The 15,401-nt window shown below is 40.6% G+C and overlaps 1 protein-coding gene across 4 annotated transcripts in view; it reads left to right on the top strand.

Moving 5' to 3' along the window:
* Positions 1-15,401, top strand: part of KIAA1217 (KIAA1217 ortholog) — a 396,114-nt gene that overhangs the window by 140,910 nt on the left and 239,803 nt on the right. For all 4 annotated transcript variants that reach the window (XM_012731298.1, XM_012731297.1, XM_012731301.1 and 1 more), the window contains exon 2: positions 110-393. In XM_012731298.1, the coding sequence (XP_012586752.1) occupies positions 280-393 (114 nt within the window). In that variant the 5' untranslated portion in view covers positions 110-279. The remainder of the gene's footprint in view (positions 1-109; positions 394-15,401) is intronic.

Below are 15,401 nucleotides of genomic sequence, written 5' to 3' on the forward strand. Positions count from 1 at the left end.
TAACTCTGCTAAGTTACATTCCTACATTAAGAGCTGCCATAACCTCTCTTTTTAATGAGATTTCAAGTCTGAAATCATTAATTGCTAACCATACTTTTTTTCCTTCCAGAACAAGGAAAAAGCAACCTGCATGTCACATCGCTAGAAGATGCAGAATGTCGCAGAACCAAGGATCGCCTTTCTAATGGGAACGGTCGAATTGCCGTTTCCAGGTCTTCCCGCAACATCCCACGGAGACACACTCTAGGTGGGCCTCGCAGTTCCAAAGAAATCCTGGGAATGCAAACCTCTGAAATGGATAGGAAAAGAGAAGCTTTCCTAGAACATCTGAAACAGAAGTACCCCCATCATGCCACTGCGATCATGGGACACCAAGAGAGGCTGAGAGACCAGGTAAGGAGACTGCTGCTATTTCACTGCAAGGTTTTTTCATTAATGGACCTGAGGGAAAGCAAAGTGAGCTCCAGCTTATAGCAGGACAGTTAGTTGAGTGAAGTGCCTACTGTTCAGTTGTTCCAGAACTCTTCTGGGACTTGGGAGAAGGTTTGAGAAAGGTTGGACCTAAGAGCTCTACCCACTTTACTATCCCCTCAAAGAACAAGAGGCCAGAGAGGAAAGACCCAGGGGTTCTGCAGTTCCCCCAAGAATATCCTCACATTCAACTACTTACTAGTAGATTGAAAATGCGGTGAATGTTTAATTGAATGAATGAATGAATGAATGAGTGAATGAATCCATAGATAAATTCTTAGATTAAATAGAGCATAGAGGGATAGACTGGAGATACATTTCTCTTGCTCAAGAAGCTGCCATTACAGTTTAGTTTCCGTTCTTTTCCTTTATAGTCAGAGATGTTTTCTTTTTGTGTAATTTGGCTTTCTTCTGTCTCATCTACCTTTGTCTGAGGTTATCCTGACATCCACACAGATATCACCTATCTGAGGCTTGAATTTTTTTTTTTAAGATTTATTTATTTATGCATACAAGAACTGTCAAATAGGCCAGAGGGAGGAGGAGGGAAGGTAGGCTGAGAGGATTCACCAGAGACAGTGGGGAATAGAGCAGATAGATTTACTGAATTACACTGCTGAGGGGAGCAGCTGGGTGGGACAGGAGAGGTCGGACAGGAGAGGTCTGCTGTGCCATGTGGGTCAGCTCCCTGCCCGGAGATCGAACTTTCGCTGCAGTGGCTGTGGAGAGCTTCATAGGAGTGCTGAGATTTAAGCTCTTGCACCTCCAGGAAGGCCCTTAGGATGTTTTTGTTTCTTGGCTGTGTTCCATGACTTTTAGCAGACAGTGCAGTTTGGGGGTTAAAGGAGATGGACACCTGCTTAGTAGACCTTACAGGCTGGTTATCACATTGACCTTTGAGGATGAAGAAGACAGTGAAGGAAGCAGAGAGCACTTAGTGGTGTGTGTGGTAGGGGAAGGATGGCAGGCTGTCATTGATTTCGACACTACAGGTAGAGAGATAATCTGTTTGAAGTCTGCTGTTTTGCCCGTTAGTTACAAAAGTGATATCTACCTCAGCTTTTGATCTTCCATGGAATGGAAGATCAGGGTGATTGGAATCACCCTGAGTCATTTAAATCTACATTTCTACCTCAATCTCATTGTCTCCCTTAAATCCAGTCTTTCCAGCTATGAAGTCTTTGCCAGGTACCTATAAATGTGAGGTGTGTTTATGGGCTTTCCATTTGCCTTTTGTTCACATTGCAAAAAGCATTAGACCCAGAAGAGGAGAAAAGAAACAGGAATCCTGGTTAGTGTATAAATGCATAGATTAATCTTGAGTTTTTCAGAAAAGGAGGCTATCTTCATTTCAAGCTACAAAGGAAATATTGCTATTTTATTTTTATCCAGATTTTGACTGAACTCTAGTTTAAAAAGGAAATCCAGGTCTCCCAGTGGCATGGGATTACATCACAGCATTATCACACCAGCCACTGCATCCTGAGTTCAATCCCCGGGCAGGGAGCTAATCCATACAGTGCAGCAGAACTTCCTATCTCCCCACGACTCCCCTCAGCAGTGTATTTTAGTCAGTCTACCTGTTCTGCTTCTCACTCTGTCTCTGGTGAATCCTCTTACCTGCTCCCTGTTGCACCTCTGACCTGTACCGCTGTTCCTGTACGCATAAATAAATTAAGTAAATCTCAAAAAACTTTTTTTTAAAAAAGGAAATCCCCCATTTTATTATATCAGCTCTCCTAAATGTAATGTACATTGTACAACTGTGGTATATAAAACTTCCCTGTACAAAAATATCAATCCCATTTTACATGGGATATAAATATATGAGTATGTGTTTATAGCTACAAGCAATAGCATCTTTTTTGACTTACTTTTGATGAATTTAATTGTATCATAATAGAACTCCTATCACCTTGGAATATTCCTCATGCTTGGATAATGGGTACCAACTTATACCTTCAGGATTAGAGATTGTCCCTCCATTGTGTATGAAAAACCCCAACTAAGCACATTTTGTATATCACTGTCATCATAACACTTATGAATCTGTGTATATGGAAAGTGTCTGAAATTCAAGATTAAGCATCCATATTCATGGACATAGACATCAGCAAATCCTGGAAGGGAGGCTAGTTGGCATGAACTTTGATGCACAAAAACATAGATCACTCAGTGAGTAGAGGACTTAAGGCAATGCTGAGGTAAGAGGCCTGGTTAAAATGTTATGGTTGTGGAGGGGTAAGTTTTCGAAAAGTATGCCAACTTTATAAATAAGAACATAAATGGAAAGTTTGTAAGTTATAGTAATAATCCAGATAGGAAAAGGACAGGCGAATTTCCATGTTTTATAGCAGAAACCACTTAACTCTGAACTAATGACTGAATATGGGCTTATACACCAGTTTTTTCACTAACCTCCAGGGAAAAGGAAATAACTTCTTGAAAATTAAGAAATCTAACACAATGTGTGTGGAATAAATAATAATTTGGCACTAGAAAGTGGTAAAAATAGTGGTGAGCATCTGAAAAAGGTAAAAATTGCAAAAATGTTACTGTTACTAAAATAACACCTTCAGGTGGGAGGTTCATGGTGTCAGAAAAGAATTTTTCACATAATTTTAAGGGAATTTGCACTAATATATGTGTATGATTAGTAAAGTAATAGATGTCTGTGAATAAAGAATGATATGATTAGTAAAGTAATAGATGTCTGTGAATAAAGAATGATAGTCAGTATTCAGTAGAAGATTCAGTATTAAGGGAATTCTTGTTCTTAGAAACTCCAAATAATCTTGGATATATCTAAGGGAAATCAGAATGTGATCAAAAACAATAACCATTTAATTTGAGTAAAAACGATCATTTGAGAAAAACCATAGCAAAAAATGAGAATTGCAGTCTAACACTTAACAGATGATGCTACTCACAGATGATGAAAGAGCTAGCAGGGAAATGTTTTCCAGACAGCTGATCTTTGAATTGTGATTTGAATCATGGGGAAAGTGTATTTCAGAAGATTTGGAACATTACAGAGTAGGACATTTTGTGGCAGGAAGGTAGTGATTCAAGGGGCTGCAAAACTGACTTTTACTTGACATTAATCATACAGGATACAGAAAAAGGAAAGAAGAATCTTAAATGGGGATCATTCATAACATACGGCTTTTGATCCGTGTTTAATTGGGTGCCACCAATCTTTGAGTTAGCTTTCATATTAATTAGTGTGTAGAAGAGCAGAAGAACACATTTTGAGAACAGTGCTATATTAAGAGCACTGCCAAAAAAAAAAAAATCAAAATAAGATTCTACTGGAAAACTTGCAAAGGAGTGCCTGGGAGTAGGTGGGAAAGTGAGGGAGTCAGAAACCAAAAGTACAGCTAGCTCAGTGGCAGGAGACACCTGCAATATGATCATCAGTAAACCTGCAGAAAATCGCCACTAAATGAGATGGAAATTTCAGTATTGAGAAGCCCAAAAAAGACCAATGTGATTCAGTCCAGTACATTGAGGCAGAATGCATAGTGCAGACACTGAAATGGTCCTTCCTCTTTTTAGTTATCAAGTTCACTTTGCCATTATTCATCCTCCTTCTTCCTGCAGGTGTGTGTGGGGTTCAGTGTGTATTTTAAAATCAATCAGATGGTAAATTCATCATGAACCTACACTCTAGGCCATCAGGTGTATAGAAAAAATACAAAACAGAATACCTCCCTATCAAGGTTACATCTAGTTAATGGAAAGAATGCCAACCTTTGGGTCCATTAGAACTGATTATGTGAGGACACGACTCTAACTCCAGGGGAGTCGGTCCATTTCTCTTAGGCTTTTTGCTAACCGTAGAAGTTTGACAGACAATACAGTTGTGGGGAGGTTTAGATGAGATAATATGTGTCTTCTAGAGATGCTGAATGCATGCTGAAAACCTTCATCAGTTGGGAGGCCAAGGTCGGCACCTCTCAGAGTAGGGTGAAATAGGGTAAATTGTAAACTGCAGTGATTTAGAACTGCATCTATAAAAGTATATTCTTCAAGAATCCTGAATCTCCAGTCTCATAGCTGTTTGGGGAATAGGGAGGAAGTCCTTAATAAGGGGAAATTCTTAGTTAAACAGAGATAAAAGAATCCCTACTACACTTTAAGGCTTGTCAAATCTTTTAATATGCTACATGACATTGAGAATCTCAAGTGGAGATCTAAGACTAGACTGGTGAGGAATGAAATATTTGTGCAGTATTTCCTAAGCCTGCGTGACCATTATTTGGAGGGTTCTTGTTTTGTGTGACATATTAGGAAAGAGTGGTATGTACCCTGGAAGCTTGTTGGAATTCAGCAGTAGGAGATCAGAATTTGGGTGGAGTCTCTTGGAATGACAATGAATTCCCAGAGCCAGGAAACTCATCCTCTTTATTATTTGTTTCTTCATTGCCTAGCACAGAGTAGTAGGTCTTCAGTAAATAGCCATGTCTAGGAAATCGACAAATTGTGATTGGCATGAGTAGAACAAAGGCATGAAGGAGAAGAGACAGGAGAGGCAGCACTGAGACAAGAGCAGCCATGGTTCCTTCCTGGGTCAACTGAGGGGCCTTGTCGAAGGGATTTGGACATGTCACGTGGAAAATTAAGAGTCAGTGGATTCAAGGAGAGGGAGCTCTGGTTGGGTTGCCTTTGAAAGTCAGGCAGAAATCTCAGTCTGGCAGCCACAAGGACCCTTGTGCCCTTGAATACAGAAGTGGAATCACAGCCAAATATAAAGGTTAGCTTTTCTGAATTACATGGAAAAACTGTGAAAAGCTTGGGGGACTGATCTGAAAGTGACTGCAGTATCCATATCTGTAGAGAGATGCCCAGCCAACGTAGTCATGTCTGGTATGGCGTTTAGCCAAAATTGAGACTCTTCCCACATTCAGTAGAGGGTGACTTAGTGATTGATTTGAGAAGGGAGAATGAAGGAACGATTTCAGGATACCCCACAGAGCACCAGATCTAGATTCTTTTTCTTACTCTGCTCTTGCCTGTGCCAGGCCCGTGAGCAAGTCCCTAAACAACCTGCATCTGCTGTGTAGACAGACCAGAGATCCGTGACGTGCCATCAGGAAGAGAACAGCTTGAAAAGAACACCGTTGTTAATTTTGGTACCTGCTCATGGTAGAATTGCGGAATGGGGAAAGACCTGGTGTCTGGAACTCAGTGGCTTTTTCAACAGTATTCTGTGGTATTTTCCTTAAAATGCCCTCAGACTTTGGCACCAACTTCATTTTGCTTTCCCATCTCAGTATCTTTTTCTTATCAGGTCCACCCTTTCTTCCTTCCATTCTCCTTCCAAATCCGAGCCTTAAAGAAGTGTGCTACCGACTGTCTGAGGGTGTGAGGGTGAATTGTGGGGCTGTTGGGTGGGACTTTGAGTCACGGCATTGATTTTGACTAAATGTGGAGCCAGACACAACTTACTACTGTTAAGAAGTATTTTCAGACTAAAGGAATGGGCATGGACTTTGCTTCACAGGAACTTACTGAGGTCACAGCGGTGGTGGGGGGGGGTTAACAGTTGTATTCACACAACACAGAGATGCTGGAGGGAGAGCAGCTGGGGGTGGGGGGTACACAAGAGAGTGTCCTATGGCAGGTAGACTGCCCTGCAGTTAATGAAGGCAAGACCCGTTTTTGGAGTCCCCTTTCTGTCTTATTTTTTTGTTATTTTTTTATATCGTTCTTCCTTTTTTTAATTATTTTTTATAGCATTCTTCATTTTATTATTATTATTTTTTATATCACTCTTCATTTTGTGCATTTTTTCATCTCAGTTGCCATCCCCATCCTTTTTGTTTTTAAAACATTTCAGCAGAACCAGAACATCCTGCTGTAGAAAAGTGCTGGCGTCAAAGATGTGAGAAGCTTTGCTATTCCCAGTCCAGCACTCTCCTGTCCCATTTCCGTGACTCCTCAGCTCACTGCTCCAGAAAGCATCTGTTTCACTTCTACTCAAGTATCAAGATCTTTGGTTTCCCCCTGTGCTTCTAGAGAGAAATGTTGATTTTCCTCCAGGTTTATCTGTTTTATTTTTTTCAAAGCAACAGTTGCATTTTTCTTTTCCATTATTAGTGTTTGCTATCTCGTTATTTTCAGCTTATATCTTAATTAATCACCTTATCCTAGTTTTTAAAGATGTCTTATTAGTTCTTAAAACGAGCATAAATTGATTTATATTTAGTATTTCTTGTTTAAGAATGAAGGCATTGGCCCTCCCTGGTGGTGCAGTGAGTTAAAGCACTGCACTAAGAAGCTTAAGCCACTTCTGCATGAGTTCCATCCCCGCCTGCCCCGGAGGTGACCACGTGGCGTGGCAGACCTCTCCTGACCCGCCCGCTGCTCCCCTCAGCAGTGTACTTCGTTGATCTGCCTGTTCTGCTCCCCACTCTGTCTCTGGTGAATCCTCTCATCCTCCACATCTCTGGCCTGTACCCCAGTTCTGTATGAATAAATAAATAAATATTTAAAAAAAAAGGCATTTAAGGGCACTTATTTCCTGTCATCAGTTTGGGCTGTGTCCTACAGCTTTGTATGAACCAGTTTTTGTTTCATTACTTTAAAGAGAGTTGAAATTTTTCAGTTTTAATTTTTCTCTTCTATTTAAAGGTCACCCAAGAATATTTTGTTTCCAACTAGTTTTAATTATCTTTATTGGATGTGATAGACCTGTAAAATTCCCACTCTTAAATTTGTTCAAGGATTTTTTTCAGAAAGTATTTTGAATAAATACATGATGGATGCTTTAGCTGTTCCACAAGTGTTTGCAAAAAATTATCTATCTTCTATTTATTATACATAAGCTTGCATGTGGGTTTGTGGTTTGTAACCTTCTCAGTCCTATTTCATTCTAATGCTGTTCAGTTCTCAGGAAAGTATAATGGGCTCTCTCACTACAATAGTTTTTTTTTTTTAAGATTTATTTATTTATGCATACAGATCTGGAGTACAAGCCAGAGGTACGGGGCAGTAAGAGGATTCACCAGAGACAGGGTGGGGAGCAGAACAGGCAGATGGACAAAGTACACTGCTGAGGGGAGCAGTGGGCTAGACAAGTCTGCTGTGCCATGTGATCACCTCCAGGGTGAGGATTGAACTCACACTGAAGTGGCTGTGGCTGGCTTGCTGTGCTGCATCCTAACCTGTTGCGCAACCAGGGAGGGCCCACAATCCTATTTTTATCCTGTTCTTTCATTTCTAAGAATTTTTGTTTTGCATAATTTTAATTGCCTTGTTACTTGCTGCAGACAAATTTGTAATAATTGGCCAGTCTTCATAAATTACATCGTTTTACATTACTAAATGCCCTCCACTTGTTTGTTGACCTTTCTTAAAATTTTTCACTCTCGCTTTATAGTTGTTTGCATTGTCTGATAGGCCTTACCCATTTTACTTTCAACTTTTTTTTATTTATCATGTGTGTTTATTATAAATTGCATGTCACTTGGTTTTGCTTTCTTAACCCATCCTATTCATTTTGTCCTTTTATGGGAGAATGCAGTCCATTGATTTTTAGTGTTATAATCATTAAACTTGATTCTACTTCTTAACTGGACAACAGATCATGCTCAGTAAGTGATAAACAAGATTTAGATTTCAGTTTTGATAAACTATATGAAAATGACAGTAGGCGCTGCAATTGAAAATGAGTAGGAAATAATTAGGAAGGATTGGAAACTAGGTAAGAAATCAAGAAAGGACTGATATTTTGGGATTGCTTCCTAGTCTGTGTTCTCCAGAAACACAGAACAGGTAGGTGAGAGGAGACAGAGACTTAGATTAAGGAACTGATCCGCAGGATCAGTTCAGCAATCTGCAGCATAGACAGCAGACTGAGAATTCAGGTGACAGTTGATGGTTTAGCCTGGAGTCTAAAACCTGCAGGCTGGAAACGCAGGCAGGGTTGTTCCAGCCACTGGAGCAGAATTCCCTTTTCAGGAACTCTCAGTCTTTCCTACTCAACGGTTTTCAGAGGATCAGATGAAACCCACCTATACTGTGGAGGGCAATGTGCTGTTATTCACATAAAACACATATTCACTTCTAAAAAAAACCTTCACAGCCATGTCAAACAGGTATTTGACGAGACAACTGGGCATCATAGATTGCCCACAAAATTTACCATCTCCCTACCACATAACAATTGTTCAACAAATACAAGCGGCTAATTTCTAAAGTAAACAAAAACAAGCCAAAGTTTGAGGACTTAACATTAGGGATTTGCCACCATTGGGTTCCATAGTTTTGTAAGAATCCAAGTGCTTTGCTTCTTTTGGTGATATGTACAGTGCTTTTGACTTACAAACTGTATACTTGTGTTTTTCTTTTTCACGCTTCTCAGTTTTCCTTCTACCAGAACTTTTGGTTACAGACTCCTCCTGAGTCTGCTGTTTCATTATCTGTACCTAGTGATCTGTGTGGTCTGGGGTTATGAGTTGCAATCATAGTCCTGCTTTGTGCAGATTTTACAGGCCTCCATCCAGCCTGAAGCAAAGTAAAAGCTACTTCTCTTCTACCGTTGTGCTGGTGGGATCTGAGGGTCTTGGCTACTCCAACCCCAGTATCATTTGCTGACTTGGTACACTGAGGAGGGTCTGAGCAAGGCCTCTGTTTATCCTTTGCAATTAATTTCATTTGTACCTTTTGGTTAGTCTACTATATAAATCCTTTCAACAACAACTTAGTCTGGTTAGTAGTTATCCCCCACGGTGAACAGTTTAATTAAATAAGAGATAATAGTGCCTCATGGTTAAGATGTTAGCACTTTGTGTTTTGGATTCTAATCCTGGTTTTGCTTTCGTTCAAATAAATGTGCAAATAAATGTACAACTAACTTTTCTGAGGCTCACATTCTCCATCTGTAAAATGGGGTTATTAAGTTTGGGCTATTATAGCTAAATATATAATATATACATAAATATCGAGGTTTTTTTTTTAACTCCAAGAACTGTACCTCTTCTGTATGACAACTTCTAACTCATGATTTTTAAGAAACAAAAATTCAGACAATAAACAATTAAGCCCAGTGTATGTCCCTGTAAATTGTGCCCTTATCTTCCTGGTGGCTTTTAGTTTGACGCTTTTATAAAGCTTCTGTTATAAAATGGGTTTATTGCAAACTCAAAGGGGAATTGTATTTGCTATCCCAGTCAAACATAGGTACTTCTGATGTTCCTAAATTTATTTATTTATTTTTAAAGATTTATTTACTTATTCATATGGAGCTGGGGTACAGGCCAGAGATGCGGAGGGTGAGAGGATTCACCAGAGACAGAGTGGGGAGCAGAACAGGCAGATGGACGAAGTACACTGCTGAGGGGAGCAGCGGGCGGGTCAGGAGAGGTCTGCCTCGCCATGTGGTCACCTCCGGGGCAGGCGGGGATCGAACTCATGTGGAAGTAGCTTTAGTTTTCTTAGTGCTGTGCTTTAACCCGCTGTGCCACCAGGGAGGGCCCCTGATGTTCCTAAATTTAGAAACAAAAGAGCTCACCTATTTTGTTTGTTCAGGTAGGCCTTGCTGAGTGAGGTCCTAAGTGGCTGTTAGCCCAAGCACCCTGTTCTTAATACAGAACCCACTTATTATTTTGGGGAGGGTGGGAAAAATCACTACTGGTGGTGACACCGCTAAGCTAGAGTTGGCATTTTTTGCTCACTCTTCACATATGTTGTCCTTATTGCTGAGATTGTTGTCCCAAGTTTTCCCTCCCATCATAATAATGATGTCAGAGTTGGTTCCAAATCCTGTGTTTACCTCTGTCTCCCTGCTGGTGAATGGGTTCCTGGGGCTGCTTTCAACTATGACTCATCCCTGTGACTGTCTCCATTTGTCTGACTTTCAAAATCTGTCTCTTTTCCAAGTTTGAATTCTATAAGGAAGAGTGGAGATAATTGTGATTTTCTAAATAACCCAAAGGGAAGATTTGGCATAATTTATAAGCACTCCCAACAGCTGACTCAACTTTCACATACTGCTGTCTCTGATGGCACTTTGAGGAGTAACTGAAATTGAATAGTGTTTTCACCCGGTCTTCAGATTGCACAGAATAAAACCTAGATCTACTTATATCTTGTTTTGTTTGTTTCATGTTGTGTTTGTGTCCCACTGGGAAAAGCACAAGTATGGGCTTCATCTGGATGCATTTTACTCTCACAGGAGAAGTAATTGAATCTCTGACAATAGTCCTGCCTTGGAGGAGTTTCCAATTCTGGCTGCTATATTAAACCAGGGTAGTTCTTAGTTCCCTTCTAAGGTAATGTCCCATCTGTTGACTGTGAAGGTTAGCAATGCAGAAGTCTCAGAATCATCAGAGGAGGGGATTCAAAGCATTTATAATTCCAATTGTGAATTTGTGAAGATGGTGCTTTTAATTATGATTGCAATCTCTGCAAATACCTTGAGGACACAGCAAAGTGTGGTGACTTATTTGTTCTCTGACTTTGAGGACAGATGCTACTGAGCCAGCTGCAGTTTGCAGCAGGAGCTGTGGCAAGTTAAAGCAGCTGCCCTTGCAGCTACTGCTGCTTGCAGTGTGACAGAGTCAGCTCGAGGCTGCCTTTGCGTGCTTTCCAGCTTTCTGCTCAGTCCCTCAGAAGAAAGTGTGGCTGTGGCAATTGACAGCCATTTGATAATGTCATTATAAACTCTCAGGGATTTGGAGCAAGTTCCTTTCAAACTTTTCTGGTACCTCCGGGTCAGCAATCTTGGATTTGGGAGTGTGAGGTGTGTCTGCAGTAATTTAGAGGTGAGAGAAAAGCATGCTGAGAACCAATGTCACTAAGAGGGTGTGGGCACAGATTTGGCAGAAGTTTGTACAAAGCTTTATGTAAACATTAGGGATCCCATAAAATGTTGGATAGTGAAATGTGCATGAATGAATGACTGAATATCTCTATCCTTTGATCATCCCCTAAGCAAAGCTCAGAATGTCACTTTTGATGTTATTTTGATGTCATCCGGTATTTTTATATTAGGACAGACATACAAAAGATTTATGTTAGGAAAGAGTTAAAAAAGTTTCTCAACACCTTCCTCTCCACCACTACAGCCACAAACAGTAAGAGAACACACACACACACACACACACACACACACACCATACACATTCCTGCAAGGAACCTGTTTTGCAAGTTTTGCTGGTGAAAGGCAGTAAGACGGTTGCTGGAGAGCAGAGTGGAAAAGCCTCAGAAGTATCAATTGAAGGTTTTTTAAAACCCAAGTTTTTAACGTAACTTTATCCTGCAGAGAGGCACATGTGCCACCATAGGTCTTTCTTTAACTGATTAAGTGCATTGTTAGACAGGGAGGGGCAGATTAACGAATGCCTATAATTTTGATCATTGTTTTCTGCAAAACAGCTCCTGCTTTGAAAATGAAGCCATCGCTCTTGGCTGAGTTTCTGCCAACAGCACAAATTACACTGTGCAGAGATCCAAAGTCCCTAAAAAGGTTTCATTAATGAACAATTTCAGGCGATTGTTTAAGTCTTCGCCTGACAGGTAATGTTGGCATGCAGGCAGGTGGGGTTAGGGTTTCCATGGAGATTTATGATGTCATGCTTGAAAGAGCATGTCAAGACAGCCAATTTAACAAGTAGCTACTCAAAAAGTCCTATAGGCTAGAAGTAGGTTTTATGCAAATGACAAGAGTTTCGCTGGGAAAAACTGCAAAAGAAAACAGTAGAGACATGGAGAGCGGTTTACCTGACAGCTCAGAAGGATGATCCTGGAGTCCATTACAAATGAAAACTCGCAGAAGAAATTAGATTTCCTACTTTAACTGCTACCTTACCTGTGGAATCCCCGGTACAGGTAAATATGCTTTTTTCTTTCTTTGGAGTGTCAGATATTATTTGGAAACATTGAGGTCTGTTTCTCTGCATTGTTCTCTTGGCAGGAGAAGCTGAATCTGTAAGCACAGCTTTCCCACACCAAACTTTCCTGCTTCAGGGCTGTTTTTCAGGGTTTTTTTTTTTATTGAATGAACTGAGATTTTTGAATAGAGCTGAAAAACAAGTGATGCATTATGCATTATGCTGATTATGCCTTGAGAATAAAGCTATAAAAATGCTGTAGATAGGGATTACCAGGACTATCTGAGAATTGAGATATTACATGCATTTGTGTATTATTTCCAGATGTTGGTTGCACTTTTTTTTTAACTCTGAAAACACACCTGAAATTAGAACTGTGTGTTTCTGTATTTTCAATTAGCAAAATGCCAAAAATAAAACCAGTGGAATATTATAGAAATAGGCTTATGAACCTTGTACTCTTTTTAAACGTGTGTCTATATGCTTTTCTCACAGAGGCATTTTATGAGGCTAAGAAAACAGCCTGTTTAAGATAGCAGAGTTTTCTGGGCTTTAGGGAAGCAGGGCCTCTAAATTCTAAGAAGATAAAGGCTCCCAGGGCTTGGGGGAATAGGTGATAAAGGTTTTAAAGCATGCTTTGGAAAGGAAACCTCGCTTTGGTGGGTTTTCTGTTTGCTTTAGTTATTGGTGTGATTGAGTAAACAGCCTTGGCCAGAGATATGGATGTGATAACAGTCACTAAAAGTAGCTGTGGATCTGCAAAGTTGACTTAAAGGGGTTAGTTTGGGGCCATCAGGCCTCTAGGTGAGTAGTGAGGTCTACTGACCTTAAAAGCAAAAAAAAAAAAAAAAACGCATTTAACTTTACACCGTAAAATTAAAGCAGAGTTAAGAATAATTCAAAGATACCTATGAAATGAGAATTGGGCTTTCAAAAGCAGAACTGTTTAGGAACAAGTGGGGAGGAGTTAAAATATTTTTTAAAGTATCTGATGTGTGAGAATGAGAAGCGCCAGACATTTGCAGTTTATGGGAATTAGCGCTAGCACCGATATTCACATTAGTTTGTTGTGTTAGCACAGTTTTGCTGAACAGTTACCGTGACCAAGAACTGCCCCTAACTTGGATCACCTGAGTTTTGAGTCCTGGCTTTACCTTACTAACTTTTGGAAAGCAAATTTGTGTCTTTAAGCCTCCATAAAGCAGGAGTGATAGTAGTAGCATTGTGAGGATTAACTGGCTAAACATAACGTAGCTCGGCTCTCAGAATGCACATCCCAGTCCCACGTGCTAGCTATTGTCCTTATGGGCTGCAGGGATAGACCTGTGCTTTTCTGAGTGTTGCCATGTCTTTACCTTATCGTTGCAACAGCCCAGTAAGCTTAGCGGGCTTTTTATTTCCACTTTAGAGATACAGAAATTGTGGTTCAGAGAGATACTGAAAATACACAAAACAATAAGCTGTCCTTCTAGCACCTTGCTCTTATATCTCAGCTGGGGGGACGGATATAGAAAAAATGTGTTATGGAGCTAACACTCAGAAGCAACAATTTTAATAATACATTAAAATACAAAATAGGGAATATTTCAAAAGAGCCAGAATATTGATGTTCTGACATCACTTGTGTTTGTGGTGCCTTTCCCTAGATAGGCTACGGAAATGGTATTCCTTTACTTTTTAATTGGCACCTATTGATAGGAGCTCAAGTCAAGTCCCAAACTTAAAATGTGAAATCTTACCTGCAAAATGTGAAATCTTACCTGCCTCCGGGGCTTCCTGGCCCCCTCAAGAAGAGTCAGGTTTTGCTGTTACAGTCTCCTGAGCAGGAAACCAAGTTTCCAAAGGGCTGTGGGAATCGCCGCAGGGAGTTGGGCACACTTTCACCCCTTTTGTATTCTAGACCTTCGTACCTCCCTCCCTTGTCTACATCCAGAGGAAAACAGCCCACAATTATACTCTGCATCCTTTGTATGTAAGAGACAAATATGTTTTTCATTGTGTTATTTTTAGCAGCAGAACTTCTAGTCAGGGAGAACACTAGTTTCAGGCTTTTCCTATTGAGTTTTCCATATGACTTCAGAATTGTTCGGGTTCCACGCTCCTAGAAGGCTGTTAGCTGGAATGGTGGGTGGGTCAGCTCATCGGAGGCGGGCTTTGAAGACATTCAGATCTCTGAGGCTCTGAGGCAAGAGACTTGTGTTCCAGATAGTGTATGTTGATTATGTGCGGTCTTCTGAGTGACATGCTTCAGTGCAAGCTCCATTTCCCAGACTAGTCTGGGACACAGGGAAACTAGGAAACTGGTTCTTTCAAGGGCGGATCTATGAATCTGGAAGCAAACATTTATTTCATTCAAAGTGTCAATTCCTAATACGAACCGCATGGCAGTGAGTGTAGGTAAAGTAGAAGCGTCATGAAATCCAGTAGCTAGAGGGCATCAAAATTCCAAATCGGATCAGAATCACTAGTAAATATTCTTACACTTTTTTTTTTTTTAACCCACAGATACTGTTTTAGAAGTTCATTAGAGCTTTTTATTACACTGAATTGCTTGGAGATTATCTGATGATTAATAACTAGTGATTGCATCTGGACGCATGCTTCACATCTAACAGGGTTAGTGTAGGCTGTTGAGTGAGAAAGGCTGCACACATGAGATTCAGGAGCCATTGCCTGGGTCCCTGTGCTGCCGCCCTTCCTCACTAGGAGCTCAAGTTTTCCTTTGAAGCATCCATGGTTCTTTTCACATTCCAAACAGCATAATAGCATCCACAATTTTTAAAAAAGATTATTTATTTATGCATACAAAACTGGTGTGGAGGCCAGAGGTGCAGGGGCGATGAGAGGATTCACCAGAGACAGAGTGGGGAGCAGGACAGGAAGATTGACGATGCAAATTGGTAAGGGAGCAGTGGGCGGTGGGCGGATCGGGTGAGACCTGCTATGCCATGTGGGTCACTCTCTGATGGGCCATTGAACTCGCGCTGCAGTGGCTCCCAGAGATTCACAGTGCTTGCTTTAACGCATTGTGCCACCAAGGAAGGCCCAGCATCCAAATTCTAAAAACTTTTAAATAGGCCCTCCCTTGTGGCG

The sequence above is a fragment of the Condylura cristata genome, unplaced genomic scaffold (assembly GCF_000260355.1).
Source record: "Condylura cristata isolate star-nosed mole 26May11 unplaced genomic scaffold, ConCri1.0 scaffold00030, whole genome shotgun sequence".
Lineage (NCBI taxonomy): Eukaryota > Metazoa > Chordata > Mammalia > Eulipotyphla > Talpidae > Condylura > Condylura cristata.